The following is a 14,468-nucleotide window of genomic DNA, read 5'->3' on the forward strand; positions in this document are numbered from 1 at the left end:
GCCAGGATGGTCTCGATCTCCTGACCTTGTGATCCGCCCGTCTCGGCCTCCCAAAGTGCTGGGATTACAGGCTTGAGCCACCGCGCCCGGCCGATTTAAAGATATTAATTAACTTAATTATTTGTTTTTATTTTTTAGGGGCAGGGTCTTGCTCTGTCTCCAGGCTAAAGTGCAATGGTGTGATTATAGCTCACTATACCCTCAAACTCCTGAGCTCAAGTGACCCTCCCACCTCAGCCTCCCAAGTAGTTGGGACTTTGGGCGTACCACCACTGATTTTTTTTTTTTCTTAATTTTTTTGGTAGAGACTGGGTCTCACTGTGTTTTTCAGGCTGGTCTGGAACTTCTGGTCTCAAGTGATCCTCCTGCCTTGGCCTCCCAGAGTGCTGGGATTATAGGCATGAGCCACTGTCCTTAGCCTGGGTTCAGGTCCAACATTCATTTAGCTGTTTGACTATGAACATTGATTTCTTCTGTAATGCTTGCTTCATGTGTGAGCATGAAGTGAGATACCAAACATAAGTCTTTTGTATGTAGCATGTTTTAGTGCCAATACATTTTTCTGTGTGTAGCTCTCTGTGTCAAGATTTCTCTGGCACTTCCTGCTTTAATATAAGATGCATTTTAGAAGATTTAAAATGTGCAGTAAATGGATTTTATGTCTTAAAATTATGTTGCAATGGAGTGCCAAGAATAAAACAACTGGGAACCAAAAGCCCGTGAAAGTTGAATGAATGCATCTTGTTTCCTGGTTGTTGCAAAGGTGGTACTAAGCCAATAGATGGTGCCATGATATCAGGAAATGAGAAAATATTTACTTCTAAAATTCATCATATTGTTACAGGGAATGTAATATAGTCAGCCCTTGCCAGTTCTTAATCTATTCTAATTAGATTGGATTTTGTTCTTGATTCTGTGTAAAAAAATATTAAATGCCTTTTATAGGCAGAATGGTGAGATATTAGAATTAATGTATGGGTGCTCTTCCTCCTTTTTTTCCCTGCTCTGACATTTTACCACAAAGTCCCCTGATTTGAATTGTCCTTAGCCTACAACCAAGTAAAAAAGCCCTTGCCAGAGCACTTTTCAGAACAGTTAAAGGAAATGCTAACGGTTTAAAGTTCTTTGCTTTAAACCCCACTGAGAGAGAGTGAGGTTAACTAGCTCATCTTTATCTGCTCTTGTTTCAGAATTGGACCAGAGTGCCCCTGCTAAAGGAAAGTGCCTTTATATGCTTATGACCTAGTGCTTGATGCCTTTTACTTCCTCGTTGGTCAGACTACGTGAAAAGTCATCTTAGGCATCAGAAGGCTTTTCACTGTGTAGTTCATAGAACGAGGGATTTGCTGTTAACCAGATCTGGGTTCATGTACCCGTGCTGCCATTTCTGGCTGCATGACTTTGGGTAGCCCCCTTCCTTTCTGTGAATTTTAGCTTCTTCCATCCATACAATGAAAATAATACCATCTAGTCCATCAATTAAAGTGGAATGCCCTGAAATTTGGGAAGTTACTTTGAAATATGGAGCTGAGTAAAGGGTACCTTTAAGAGACTTGCCAGCTCCCTCTGCCCTGCACTCCCGCGGCAGGAGGCAGAGTGTATGCCTTGTCCTCAACTTTGGTTTCCTGGTGGGGCCTTATGGTGCAGGGGACTGATTAAGATAGGTGCATTTTTGGGTAATTTTCATCCTCCATTTTGTCCTGTAAACGGGTAGGTGACACCTATATTTTAGGGAAAAAATGTTCTCTCTCCGTATCTTGTGACATTTCATTAAAATGCATTAATGAAATAAAACTTTTCACATTTTAGGCCCTGATGCCCTGATTGTTAGTCTTTTCTGAAGAATAAGTGTTTATAACCTGTCAGTTCAATGAGATGTTGCAGTTGCAATTATAAGAAAAATCCCTGTTCCCTTCAAGTGGTGTTTTAAATTATTAGGGTAAAATTTAACTCCTCTTTGACTACCTTACATTTAGAAAAGGAACTCCATTTTTTGAGGAATTAGTTTTTGAGTGAAATTGTTGGATGCCTTACCAATATTTTTAGCATATTAAATGGAATACTTTTTTTAAAATTCATTGGGAATAAAAGGTAGACTTTGACATTGAGGTACATTTACTGATGAAAGGGAAGCATTCTTCCCCCTCATGAGGGGTTTAAATGTAATACTCAGTGCTTACTCAGGAGTGAAAACATCAAATTAAACTGTTTATGCTGACAAAGGACAAATCTGGATTTCAGCAAGCGATGCAAGATTGTCTGATTGCTTGGCTTGCCTCGCCAGGAAGCTTTTGGCCAAGACTTATAATGAAATGCATGCATACAATTAAACCATTTAAAGCCCGCGTGTGTTCTACCGAGCAGTGAGAGGTGCTCCACTGCTCTCTAGTGGCTGAACGTGGTCCCCCGGTGCCCAGCTTGTTTTATATTCATCAATCAGCCCTGCACACATTGGCATTGTTGGCCTCCAGAGCAAGCACCAGTACCAGGAGACGAGGCCTTGGAGGCAGGAATGGAGTGAAAAATGATCCCAGTCTGTGGGTATGTGGAAAGCACCAAATTTTACCCAGAATGAGTGGCCAGTTGACTAACAATGAGCAAGTGTGAGTAAGTGCTGTGTCAGGGAGAGCTGACACTGATGGATTAGAAAGTTCTGTGTGTGACTCTGTTATCGCCGCATACATCTTATACCTTGGCAGGCCACGGTGGCAAACAGGTCCTTGGCTTCTTAAAATGGACCGCTCTTTAGCAGAAGGAGCAGCTTTTTTTCCTGAGAAGATCTGGTTAAATTGATTTGGGGAAAAGTGGTAGAAATCCATTTCCTGCTGCCTCTCATAACTTCATGACTTTGAGAAAGAAATTCTGAAGACCTCTGTTTCCATGAAAGCTGCCAACCCTGGGACTTGCTGAGAGTGATTGTATAAAATAGCTGCCTGGAGGGCCAGGATCTTGTCGGAGAGGAATTTCATCAGCCAGCTGTCCTTGAGCTTTTAGTGTCCCCAGCATTTTGCTTTACACTCGCCATCTTGTGCAACCCTCAGAGCCACCCTTTGAGGAAGGCGCCTCCTGTCTCCTACCCCTTGTTCAGGGAAGGAACCTAGTTCGGTAGGGCTGCTGTGCCGCTTGGTTTCCGGTCGCAGCATTCACGTTGTGCTTAATGCAGTTGCTTGTGCCTCCTGGAGCAACTTTGGCAGCTTTGCAGAGCTGGGAGTGATGTGCACAGCTAGGGAGCACCAGGGCTGGGCCACCTCTTGTGCCTCTTGGTGTTCCCAGAGCCTGCTGCTGCTGTGTGGGCACCTGGGAATGGGTTGTTTGAAGAAAGAGTGGGAAGTTGCCCTTCTGAAGGGTGCACGAGCTTGATAACCCATGCTTCAGAACAGGACTTAGGTTTAAAGCTTGGCCCTGCTTCCCATCGACTCTTGCCATGGGCAAACTATTTGGAAGCAGTTGAGTCTCAATTTCCTTGTCTGTAAAAGGGGAAAATACTCCCAGTACTTGAGTTCAAGGTCCAGGACCTAAGACCCTCAATAAATGTTTTCCCCTTCCCCAGTTTGAGAGTTAGTGAGCATCTTATTAGAAAAAGCAAATTTCTACCTTTCAGGTCCTTCCTAGCTTTTGACTTAGAAGCAGCAGGTTTCAGGAAATTATTTCAGTCTTACTGTTTCTTTAGCATATCTAATAACATAGATGATAGAATTGCTAAGTTTGTTGAGTATTTTAGTGAACTCTGACATGGAAAAATAACACATTTTTAAATGTGTAGAACAAGTAAAAGCAATATCTAGATTGTAAAATTTTAGGTTTCTTCCTGAATTGGATTGTTCTCTCAGAAAAAGTTAGTTTCAAAGTGAATTACTAATCGTGGTAAGCTAAGATCGAAACACTTACAGAGGTTTTAGAAAATGGAGACTAATTTCAGGTTTTTTTTTTTTGAATGAGACTATTTTAAAATAAATGCTGTTATAACAGATACTTGATGAGTGGCATTGCTAAACAGTGAATGGCATATGTTTATATGTTTAATCATTTAAAATATTTAACTAAATTCCAGTCTCATTTGAATTTCCAAGCAAAACAACACAAATTAACTATATCCAGATGTGTGTGGTAATCATTGAGCTGAAATCTAAAGAAAAAGCAAGTTTGAAAGCATGCTTTTTTGGGGTGGGGAGCTAAGAAAAGATAGCTCCATCTCCCAGGCTTACTTGCTAATCTTGATTTCAAGCATTTGGCTTTGCTATTTAAGAGGCAAACGTGGTGGAATGGAAAGAACATCGCACACTTTAAATTCAGAAAGATCTGGCTTCAGAATCCCAGATTTGCTTATCACTGGCTGTGTAATCTAGGCACATTCCTTATCTCTGAGCTTTATTCTCCTTTTGTAAATGGGACTGCTACTACTTGCCATGCCTGAAGAGCAAACAAAACTGATGTGACTCTGCTGTGAAAGTTCTTAAGTACCGTGTGCATCTGTTACAGTTTCTTCAGTGCTGTGTTTGCCACAGAGTACACTTCTGCATAAGAGGGGTCCAGCCCCATGCTGAAATGCTCAGAGGACTTCATTATTAAGATGATTGTACCTCTAAGACAGTCCTTTTAAGGACAGTGAGAAGGAGAGATATGGGGTATTTGTTTGTGATGATTGATTGCTGCTGTTCTTTGGGTCTGTTGACTCATGCATGGATTGACCTTTAGGCCCTTGTATACAAATTTAAGGAATAAGCTGCCTGCTGCCGCTGTTACATGGAAAGACTATGACAGCTAGCAAAGTCTTGGTCTTTTGCTTGTTTTTTCCATCCCCTCACAATGTTAGATTTTCTCCAATTTTTTATACCTTAAAAAATTGCTATTAATGTATGCACTTTGAAGAAAAATTAAAAAATACAAGTAAACAAAAAGAAAATAAGCTTAATATTTTGATTTATGTGCTTCCAGGTTTGTATAATATATAGTGCATAAGTGTATCTGTTAATTTTGCTTTGGAACATGTTTTCCCCCACTAAATATTATAGCATGGATAGCTTCCCATTGCCAAAAAAATGTATTTCTACTTTGTCATGTTTAATGTCTGTGTGTGTAGTATTTTATTGTTGATTTTCCCTGGCTCCTGGTTGTTGAACCTTTACATTTACTTCCAGGTATTTTTTTTTTCTAATCTAATCTAAACAATGATCTTTTAAGTACCCCCTTTAATCTAAACAATGATCTTTTAAGATACGTGACTTGGGTACTTGTCCATGTGTTTCTTTAGAATAAGTTCCTAAGAGACTTGCTGGTTTGGTGGGTATGTGTAGCTGTGTGATTTCCAGTTGATGTTTCTGCATTGCCCATTAGAAGAGTTCTATCCATTTCTGCTTCTCCAAGTGTGTCAGAGTACCCATTTGATCACACTTTTGTCAGCACTATTATTCTTTTTAATCTTTGCTAGTTTAAAAGGCAAAAGGTAGTTATTTTACTTCAATTCGTATTTCTTTGATTGCTAGTGAACTTGATCAGTGTTGCTTAATGTGTATAGGCCTCTGCCTTTTCTCTTTTGTAAACTACTGTCTTCTCCGTTGGAGTCTTGATGTATTTATCTGTGAGCTCTTTTTAGTTATTAATGTTGTGCATGTTGCATGTATTTTTCTGAGTTTCAGGGCTTTCATTTTACATTCTTAGAGGAGCTAGTAGTTTTGTTTATAAGCCAGTGGTCCTGCTGTTATAAGATGTTTCATTTTAACAGACTGGCTCTAGGTGTGGTCCTTGTGGAACTTGTGCTTGGGACCCCTTCTCCCGGGGCCTAGCAGATGCAGGTGACCCAGAGTGTTGTCTGGAGGGTCTGTGGGTGAGTCTGGCCCTAACACAATTGGGAAGCAGGCCGGGTGCTCTTTCCAGGACTCCACAGGGCATTGGTTGCAGAGGACCTCTTTGAATGAGGACCTAGCTGGAGCAGCTGGGGAGTGTGTGCAGTGGATGGGGGAGGGCCCTGCAGGTGAAAGGGAAGGAGACATTTGTCCTTCCTGCTTCCCTGTCTTTCCGCAGCCCAGCTCCTTGGTGGGTTGGGGTGGCGAGTGTTGAGCAGGGTGTGTAGGTGGGCTCGGGGGAGGACAGTTGATGCAGGAGGTCAGTCTGAGGGGACTAGGTAGCCATCATAGTGTCCTTACTTATAGTCACCTCTCTAAGTGCTGGTCACTGAATCGCACCTTGTTTTTCTGTTTCAAAGAGCTTTGTTCTGGAAGCAATACTGGGTACTCAGTAACCGTGGGTGTGCTGAAAAGGCAAGCTTGGTGAAGGTTGCTAGGGAGCAGCTTCATGGAAACTACTGATGAGAATGAGAGTGTCAGTAGTGTTAATATAATGCAGAAATCCAGGAAGGGCCATTCGCTCCTGTGATATCACAGTGGTTTGGACTGGACTAGGACATACAATAGGACTTGGTTTTGCGGTTTTAAAGCCCTTTTTTCCTTTTTGAAAATTGAACTGGCTTTACACTTGAGTTTGTCTTATATTCAGCCTAGTATGGTAAACTAGGCAATAAATATTGCTTTACACCTTATCAAGGCATTTACTGCTATCCTCACGCCTTCAGGGGCAGCTCAGAGTTTTTTCCGGCTCCCTCATTTGGACAGTTGGCCTCACCTTTTTGTGCACCTTACTTCAATAAGCGTCTCCCCTAATGCTGCCATGTGTCAGAGACTGTTGGGGATGAGGGCTGTGGATATGAAAGGATGGACAAGTTGCAGAGATGAGAGTGGTAAACCCTGTGGCTGGGGGGTGACCAAGGAAGGGTTCTAGGAAGAAGTGTTCTCTCAGCTGGAGTTTGAAGGGTGACTGGGAGTTCTGTGGACTGTCGGGGCAAACGGACTGCCATGTGCAGTGTGAGATAGGCTTGAACTGGCATGGGCATTTAGGAAATCATGGGCAGTGTGGTGTTGGTGGAGTATCAGGGGTGTGTATGGGAGATGGGAGGGAGCAGAAGGAGGTAGAAACCTGGTCATGGAAAGTCTTGCATGTCCTCTCTCAACTGTATTGTGGCATATAGGACTTTCTGTATGAGAGCGCGACATAGGGTCATAGCTGAGACAGGAATCCTGCCCCTGTGCTTGTTTCCTGTAGTCCTAGACAAGGAGCTTTCTCACGTTAGTGGGTTGCTGTGAGGATGATGAAATGACCTAAAATAGGCCGCATGGCACCTGGCGGGTGCTCAGCAGAAGGCCCTTGTTCTTCTCTTTGGCTTCCTTCTCCTCCCAACTGGAGTAAGTTCTCTGAGGCCTCACTCTTGCATGTCCTCTCTGACACGCCTTTCCTTCTCTGGCATACTCAAGTGTACCGCAGAGACCCGGTCTTGGCCACACTGTCCCCTGGCTTTTCGGTGTATCTGTTCTTTAATGGGAAACCAGACAGTTCTGATGTCTAAGATGTCTCTGCTTTTGGAATAAAAAATCAGAGCAAATGATCCTTCAAAAGATTTTCACCTTGGTTTTGTTTATGAAGAGGGTGCCAGCTTAGGTAGTTGATGCTGAATAACAGAATGTCTCAGGGCGTTGTTAGTGGCTTATGGGGAAAGAGGATATAATATTTTAACATTTTACAGGTCACATGGTGGCTGTACTAGAATGGCATTTGACTGGTGATTTATTGTATATAGTTTTGGATGTTGGACCAGTATCTAGGAAACTTGAATGAAATTATCTTTAAAGAATACTGGTCTGAGTTTACCATTTTTTTTTTTTTTAATGGCCAACTTCTTGTTCCTTGTGTCCCCCACTGCATTGCCTTGAAATTATGTTCTCTTGTCACTTCAGGCAATTGCAGTTGTGGTTTAAATTCTCACCCCAGTTTTCTAAATGGCAGATACACATTCAGAGGTACCTACAAACCTGTTGACAGGTTTTCTATCTCCAAACACTTCTGTATGTTTCTGAAAAGGGGGCGCCAAAGTCTTCCTTTCCTGAAAAGCTCGGAGCAGGAGCTAATTTGCAAGTGATTTGGAAATTATTTTTAATGTTGAATTTCCCTTTCTTTTCAAGTTTATTTTGGGGCCCACTTGTCTTTGATTTCATGGGAAGCAGAATCGGGTTGGGAAGCTCCTGCTTTTCAGAAAACTTCTCAAGAGTGTGTCTGTGTGTGCGTGCACGCATGTGTGTGTGTGTGTGTGTGTGTGTATATATATATATATATTTTGAGGTACAAAAAGGGGGAGTCAGAAATACAGTGTAGTAAAAGTCCCAAGTCCTATGTTTACTTGTCTTATACCTTTCAGCTCTAAAAAAAATAACAAAATTGCCTGTCTGATAATGTAGAGAGCCTCCCCACACTGGAGAGAGACTCTTTTGTTCCAAGAGTCTGTGGGTTTAGTGTGTTATTTCCACTTAGAAGTTTTGTCTGTAGTATTGTTTCTAGGCAGGAAAAAGGTTTTTTGTTTTGTTTTGTTTTGTTTTGTTTTGTTTTTGTAAGTCTCGCTCTGTCACCCAGGCTGGAGTGCAGTGGCGTGACCTGGGCTCACTGCAAGCTCCGCCTCCTGGGTTCACGCCATTCTCCTTCCTCAGCTTCCCACGTAGCTGGGACTACAGGCGCCGCCACCACGCCCGGCTAATTTTTTGTATTTTTAGTAGAGATGGGGTTTCACTGTGCTAAGCAGGATGGTCTCAATCTCCTGACCTCGTGATCCGCCCGCCTCGGCCTCCCAAAGTGCTGGGATTACGGGCGTGAGCCACCGCACCCAGCTAGAAAAAAGGTTTTAAAGAAATAATTATTTGGGGAGGGAAATATTTTTCATTTCTTAAATTATTGAGTGAAGCTGAGCAGAAGGAAATATATGTGCCTAGGAAAAAGAATAGAGCCAAAAAAAAAAAATTTACTGTGAAACTGCCAAAGAAAGGAATGGCCCCGAGGAAAAAACAGCTAGTGATTTTTAAGGAAAAATTCCTTTAAGGTAAGCTTGTTTTTCTCTTTTAACAATTCGTTACAGTTTTCCACAAGTTGTTAGCTCCTAGCTAAATACCTGCCTTCTCCCTGTCCTTTTTAAAATGATTATTTCGGACCTCTGGTTGATTACCCTTGGGCTCTTCATGGAGATATTCCTGGACTTCGTTGGAAGAGGCCAGCCTGCTCACAAATGCTCTGCAGGATTGGTTTATATCTAGAAGTGTTTTTTCCTGAGATTCTTCATTTGCAGTTGCCTCGTTCATTCATGGCAGCTGTCTTTCGCTTGCCACACAAAACCAGCTTGCTTTTTACTAGTAAGTCTGAGACTGGCTCTCACCTGGGCCTGAAAACAGCAACTTAAGTTACTTTTCCCCCGACCCCTGAATCTCAGAGTAAACGTGTGACTCACAGAACGTTGGTGGAGTTTGACCCTGTTTCCACATCTTCAAGGACATGTTTACTTTGAAATTCAGAGGTTTGTTTTGCTGAATTTGCTCTCGCCTATGTGCTAGTTTTATCCGAGTATACTAGTTTTATATCTGTTTAATTTCTGTCTCCTTTTCAGAGGGCTTTTAATGTCCCTTTAGATCACCATTTTAGTTTTTTTTTTTTAAAGGAGAATAAATTGTGAGGGGGGAAAATGGGGTTGCCTTTTGCTCCCAAAGCTTAAATGAATAGTCATTGCTTGTAATGCTGGTCTACACTTGACGCTTCCTACTGCTTTAGATGTGATGTATCCGGTACTGTGAAGGTAATGATCCTCAACCGCAGCAATATTCCCTAACAGGAGTATCTGTCATATTCATCGGGATTACCATGTTCATTGATTTGTGTCTGTAAATCTGCTGTTTCTACCCTTTAAATTTGATCTATAATTGGACCTCCTTAAATGGTTCAGATAAGGTAGTCTGTATTTTCTCAATGCGGCATTGCTGTCAGCTTCTCCTTTTTCATTATACATTCAGCAGACTTGATAAAATCAGCAGGACACCTCATTTGAAACTGTTTAATCGCTGCCTTTTTCTTTTGCTAAACCATTGAGGTGGTCAAGCGATGTACACAAATCATTTTAAATAGAAAATATGGTTTTCTCTGTGACCTAGCTAAATAGATAGTGTTATGCAAAACAAGTTAAAAAGTAATAAATGCCAAAAAAATCTTCTAATTGGAGTAAAAAATTGTGGGCAACTCTATCCTCTCTCCAAAAGTGGAGTATACTGAAATATTGCCAGGACCTGTAAAGACAAGATGATGATTTTCTAAGGATTCTCTGGTTTTTGAACAAAGCAAATTTAAATTTTCAAGGAGTGCTGAGCTGCCTTTTGCGTCCATTCAAAGGGAGCCCACACTTATTCGTAATGCCTTTACATCCTACTTTTGTAGGGATAAATTTGCTATCTGTTAATGTCTATGCAGCATAACCTTTCAGCCATTTGCTATTGTGATAATAAATTTTTGTTTCTTTGTCATTTTGTCTATTCAGCTGTTACTCTTCAAAGTACAAACTAAAAATAATAGCTCCAAATAAATGCCACATAATAAAGTGTTTTACAGTTGTAGCTGGAATAACCTGGTGGCTGCTGCTCGCAGTTCTATTACCATTGCTGGTGCGGTAGTTTCTTCCCTGCGTGTCAAGGTGACTCTACCAGGGCCAGCTCATTAAAACAATCTTTTCTTTCGAACTGGCGTGGTATTTAGCGCTATACCCAGCAGCCTGCCAAGGCACAATATGGAGCACTAGACTCACAACATAGAACATGGGAAATTATGTGGCAGTCACTGTTTGAAAAAAATCCAAATTCTCCATAACCTCATTTTCATGCTTCAGCATTTTATTGTGAATAATTTACAGTTATACCTGTCAGTGGTGGAAGTAGGACCAGTTGCAGATTTACCTTAGATAGTGGTAAGTGTGACTCCAGGCTTTTGAAGAGCACTGTTTTTACCTGCTTTATGTGGCCCTGTAGAATTAATATTTACACTGTACTTGAATGAGACACTGGGCATGTTTTGCTAGTTTTGTTGCCCCTAGGTAAACTTGAGATGGAGAAGCTGGTATATCATAAAATACACTAAAAGTGTACCTTTTTCTTACAGGTTCTGGCTCCTTGGCAGCAATGGCTGTATTTGAAGATAAGTTTAGGCCAGACATGGAGGTATGTAAGTCCCTGCAGTTTTATTCTCTTTCAGAGATTTTTCTGGTTTTGTCTTGAACATTTACAAATTGATTGCTGATTCCTCCCGAGCTTGTACAGCACTGTTGTTAGTTGGAATGTTCTTTGGCACAGATGGTCTCTTTGCCGAAGAGACCAGCTTCCTTTTGTAGTGGCCCAGCTGTGCCCTTCCTTGGGCTTGAGGCACGAGTGCTATCCAGCTTTTTGCTCTGGGCTTTGGGCTGTCTAGGAATCTTCTGGACTGTAAAGGCAGTGACAACGTGGAATGTTTTCTTGTGCATCAAACTTTCTGTGTCACGATATCTCAAAATGACAGGTTTTTCTGTTCTAAGAATAGAAAAAACGGTGTATGTCTTTGCATGTTACAGAGACATAACCTGAAAATGGAGGCAGTTTTAAAAATCCCTATAGGTGATTCTGCATCTGGCAGAAGATGGGGACAAGACCATGCATGTGGTGGAGTCATCTCAGAGTGTAGTGATCTGGTGTCTCAGATACATGTATGAGAGATTCTTTTATTGTATTTTCTTTGGTGGTGGGGGAAGGTGGTATCTTCTGAATGATACTCCACTTAAGTCTACTTTAATGATAGATTGTCCCCACCCCCCACATCTTCAGGACAAATGCACAGCTCTTCCATGGTCACTGTCGCAGGAATGTTGGATATGCCTGGATCCATCACGGTACCACGTTACTCCTCCACGGCACTACATCCTTGCCGCTAAACCAGCATTCGGCACATAAGCTTTATTGATGGTTATTAATTTTTTGATGGGGAGTATCAACTTCTTTTTAACAATTAATAGGTAGTTTATGAGTGGTTTACCCTATTTCTTAGTATGTAGGTTTCTGTCGTTTCTGACTTTGCAGTAGTGTTTAGGGGCCAGAGGTTGTCTCTGGGAATTGCTTTTTGACAGTGCCTTGTGTCCAGTCATCTTTGGAAAAGACTGCATATTAAAAGTACTTTGTTCTTCCATCATCTCATTGTCATTGGAGCACCAAGTGTCTTCGGAACTCTGAAGCTCTCTCTGCCCTTTAGGTTTGGACCAAGTGCTGTCAAAGCCAGAGAAAATAGGATTAAAGATACTGATCAGCCAGGACAGACAGAGTTTTCTGCTGAAAACTGCGACACCTCCCCTTGGTACATGGGGATAGCTCAAATAAGTGTTGGTCACTCTGCTAGATTTCTTCCCTTCTCGGATAGCTGCAGGAATTAAAACATAGTGTATAGAATTTAGGGGTTTTATACTAAAAATGACAGTGTCTTGTTCCAATTAAGAATAGTAAACAAGTCCAAGTATAGACTATAAATGAGATTAGGATTCTGTTCTCATTTCTCAATGTGAACAGTTGTTGCCATATCAGCATTATTTTCTGTTTGGCCTTCTTAAATATAGAGAATAAATAGGATATATTAATAGTAGGTCACTTAAAAAAGAAAAAGAAAAGAAAAAAGTTCCCCAGTCTTCTAACTATAGGAGAGGAGTCCTAAGGTTCTACACATCCATTAGAATTCACAGAGGTACAGGGAGGCAGACTCAGAGTTTTGTTTAGAAAATCACCTCAGTAATGTCAAATCCTTCTTTAAAACACATTAATCTTTTCAAATCTTCCTGAAAGCTTTGATTAGACTTGTGTATGTTAAATAAAAATGAGAATTGCAGGAAAAGTTGAGAGTATGAGGTACATTAGAAGTGACTTAATTTTACCTTATTTAGAGTTTGGATTTGAAATAGTTCAAAGGCTGTGAATTTAATATTTGATGTGATTTTGGGAAGTAAAGGGGAATGTCAGCATCCCTTCAATAAAATTGATACTATCAATCTGAAGAATGTTTCTTAGATCAGTTGCGTCCATAACTGGGAGCACTTGGTTCTACATTAGCTGTGAGACCTTGAAACAGGTTGGCCATATTCTTATTTCACATTGATTATTTAAATGGACAATTTTAGGTGACTGGTTTTTATTCACTTGTTATTGAAACCGCATGCACATTGACAATCAGTGAAAATCACTTTATTTATTTGAGACAGAGTCTCGGCCGGGCGTAGCAGCTCATGCCTGCAATCCCAACACTTTGAGAGGCCGAGGTGGGGGGATCACTTGAGGTCAGGAGTTCGAGACCAGCCTGACCAACATGATGAAACCTGTCTCTACTAAAAATACAAAAATTAGCTGGGCGTGGTAGCAGGCGCCTGTAATCTCAGCTACTCGGGAGGCTGAGGAAGGAGAATCACTTGAACCTGGGAGGCGGAGGTTGCAGAAAGCTGAGATCATACCACTGCATTCCAGCCTGGGTAACAGAGCCAGACTCTGTCTCAAAAAAAAAAAAAAAAAAAAAAAGAGGGAGAGACAGAGTCTTACTCTGTCACCCAGGGCTGGAGTGCAGTGGCATGATCTCAGCTCACTATAACCTCTGCCTCCTGGGTTCAAGCAATTCTTGTAGAGACTGGGTTTCATCATGCTGCCCAGGTGGGTCTGGAACTCCTGAGCTCAAGTAGTCTGCCTACCTTGGCCTCCCAAAGTGCTGGGATTACAGGTGTCAGCCACCATGCCCGGCCGAAAATCACTTTATTAAGGTGAAGATAGTACCTTCTTCTTTAGTGGTTGAGTTTGAAAGTAAACAGAAGGCACATAATAGAATAACAGCTGTCAGCAGATAATTGTTTAAAGATCTCAAGAGATGTTAATAGTTAGTAGGAAATATTTATTGCGAAGACCAAGCCACTAACTGTGCTGACCACACTGTTTGCTTTTGGTGAATATTAAATGAAGGCCAAGACTGCCTAGCAAAGTTGAGAGGACACCATTTTAGATTCAGCCAAGGTAACTGTCATTTCTGGTTCTGCGTTTGTGTAGAACTCATAACAAAGACATTTTGGTTTAAAATTTCCAAACTTTTAATTTCCTTCTTTCCAGGGAGACTTACTTTCTGTGTCCAGAAGTCCAGGATAACTTTTCTTGCCTAATTAGAGACCACAGAATTGGGTGACTAAGCCTGCTGTTTCCTTTCAATGTGGAAAGGCTTCTGGATGTGTCTCAGACAGAAAGCCAGGAGAACAGCACTGCTGCCTTTCACACCTAGAATGGGTTGCCAGGACAGTAACTGCCACTCACTCACAGAGAATTGTGTTGCAAAGGGGCAGTTTTAGGCTGTTGTAATAGCAAATTTTTTAACCAACAGTAATTTTTAGGCCAGACTTATGAAACAAACTCTTGGCTTTATTGTTAAAACAAATAACAAAATAGAGGAAGCCCTAAGTCTTTCTGTTTCCTGATCTACAAACCTGTACTTTGGATAGTGCTGGGCCTTTGGACTATAATATTTATGGAATACAAGTTCCTCCCACCATAAAAACCTTTCTTGCATTCTCGTCATCTCTAGCT

General features: G+C 41.4%; 1 protein-coding gene across 1 annotated transcript in view; it reads left to right on the plus strand.

Annotated features, from left to right (window-relative positions):
* Window positions 1-14,468, plus strand: part of PSMB7 (proteasome (prosome, macropain) subunit, beta type, 7) — a 62,591-nt gene that overhangs the window by 20,300 nt on the left and 27,823 nt on the right. The window contains exon 6 of the mRNA XM_011931402.1: window positions 11,005-11,063. Within this exon, the coding sequence (XP_011786792.1) occupies window positions 11,005-11,063 (59 nt within the window). The remainder of the gene's footprint in view (window positions 1-11,004; window positions 11,064-14,468) is intronic.

The sequence above is a fragment of the Colobus angolensis genome, unplaced genomic scaffold (assembly GCF_000951035.1).
Source record: "Colobus angolensis palliatus isolate OR3802 unplaced genomic scaffold, Cang.pa_1.0 Scaffold9, whole genome shotgun sequence".
In the NCBI taxonomy this organism is placed as follows: Eukaryota; Metazoa; Chordata; class Mammalia; order Primates; family Cercopithecidae; genus Colobus; species Colobus angolensis.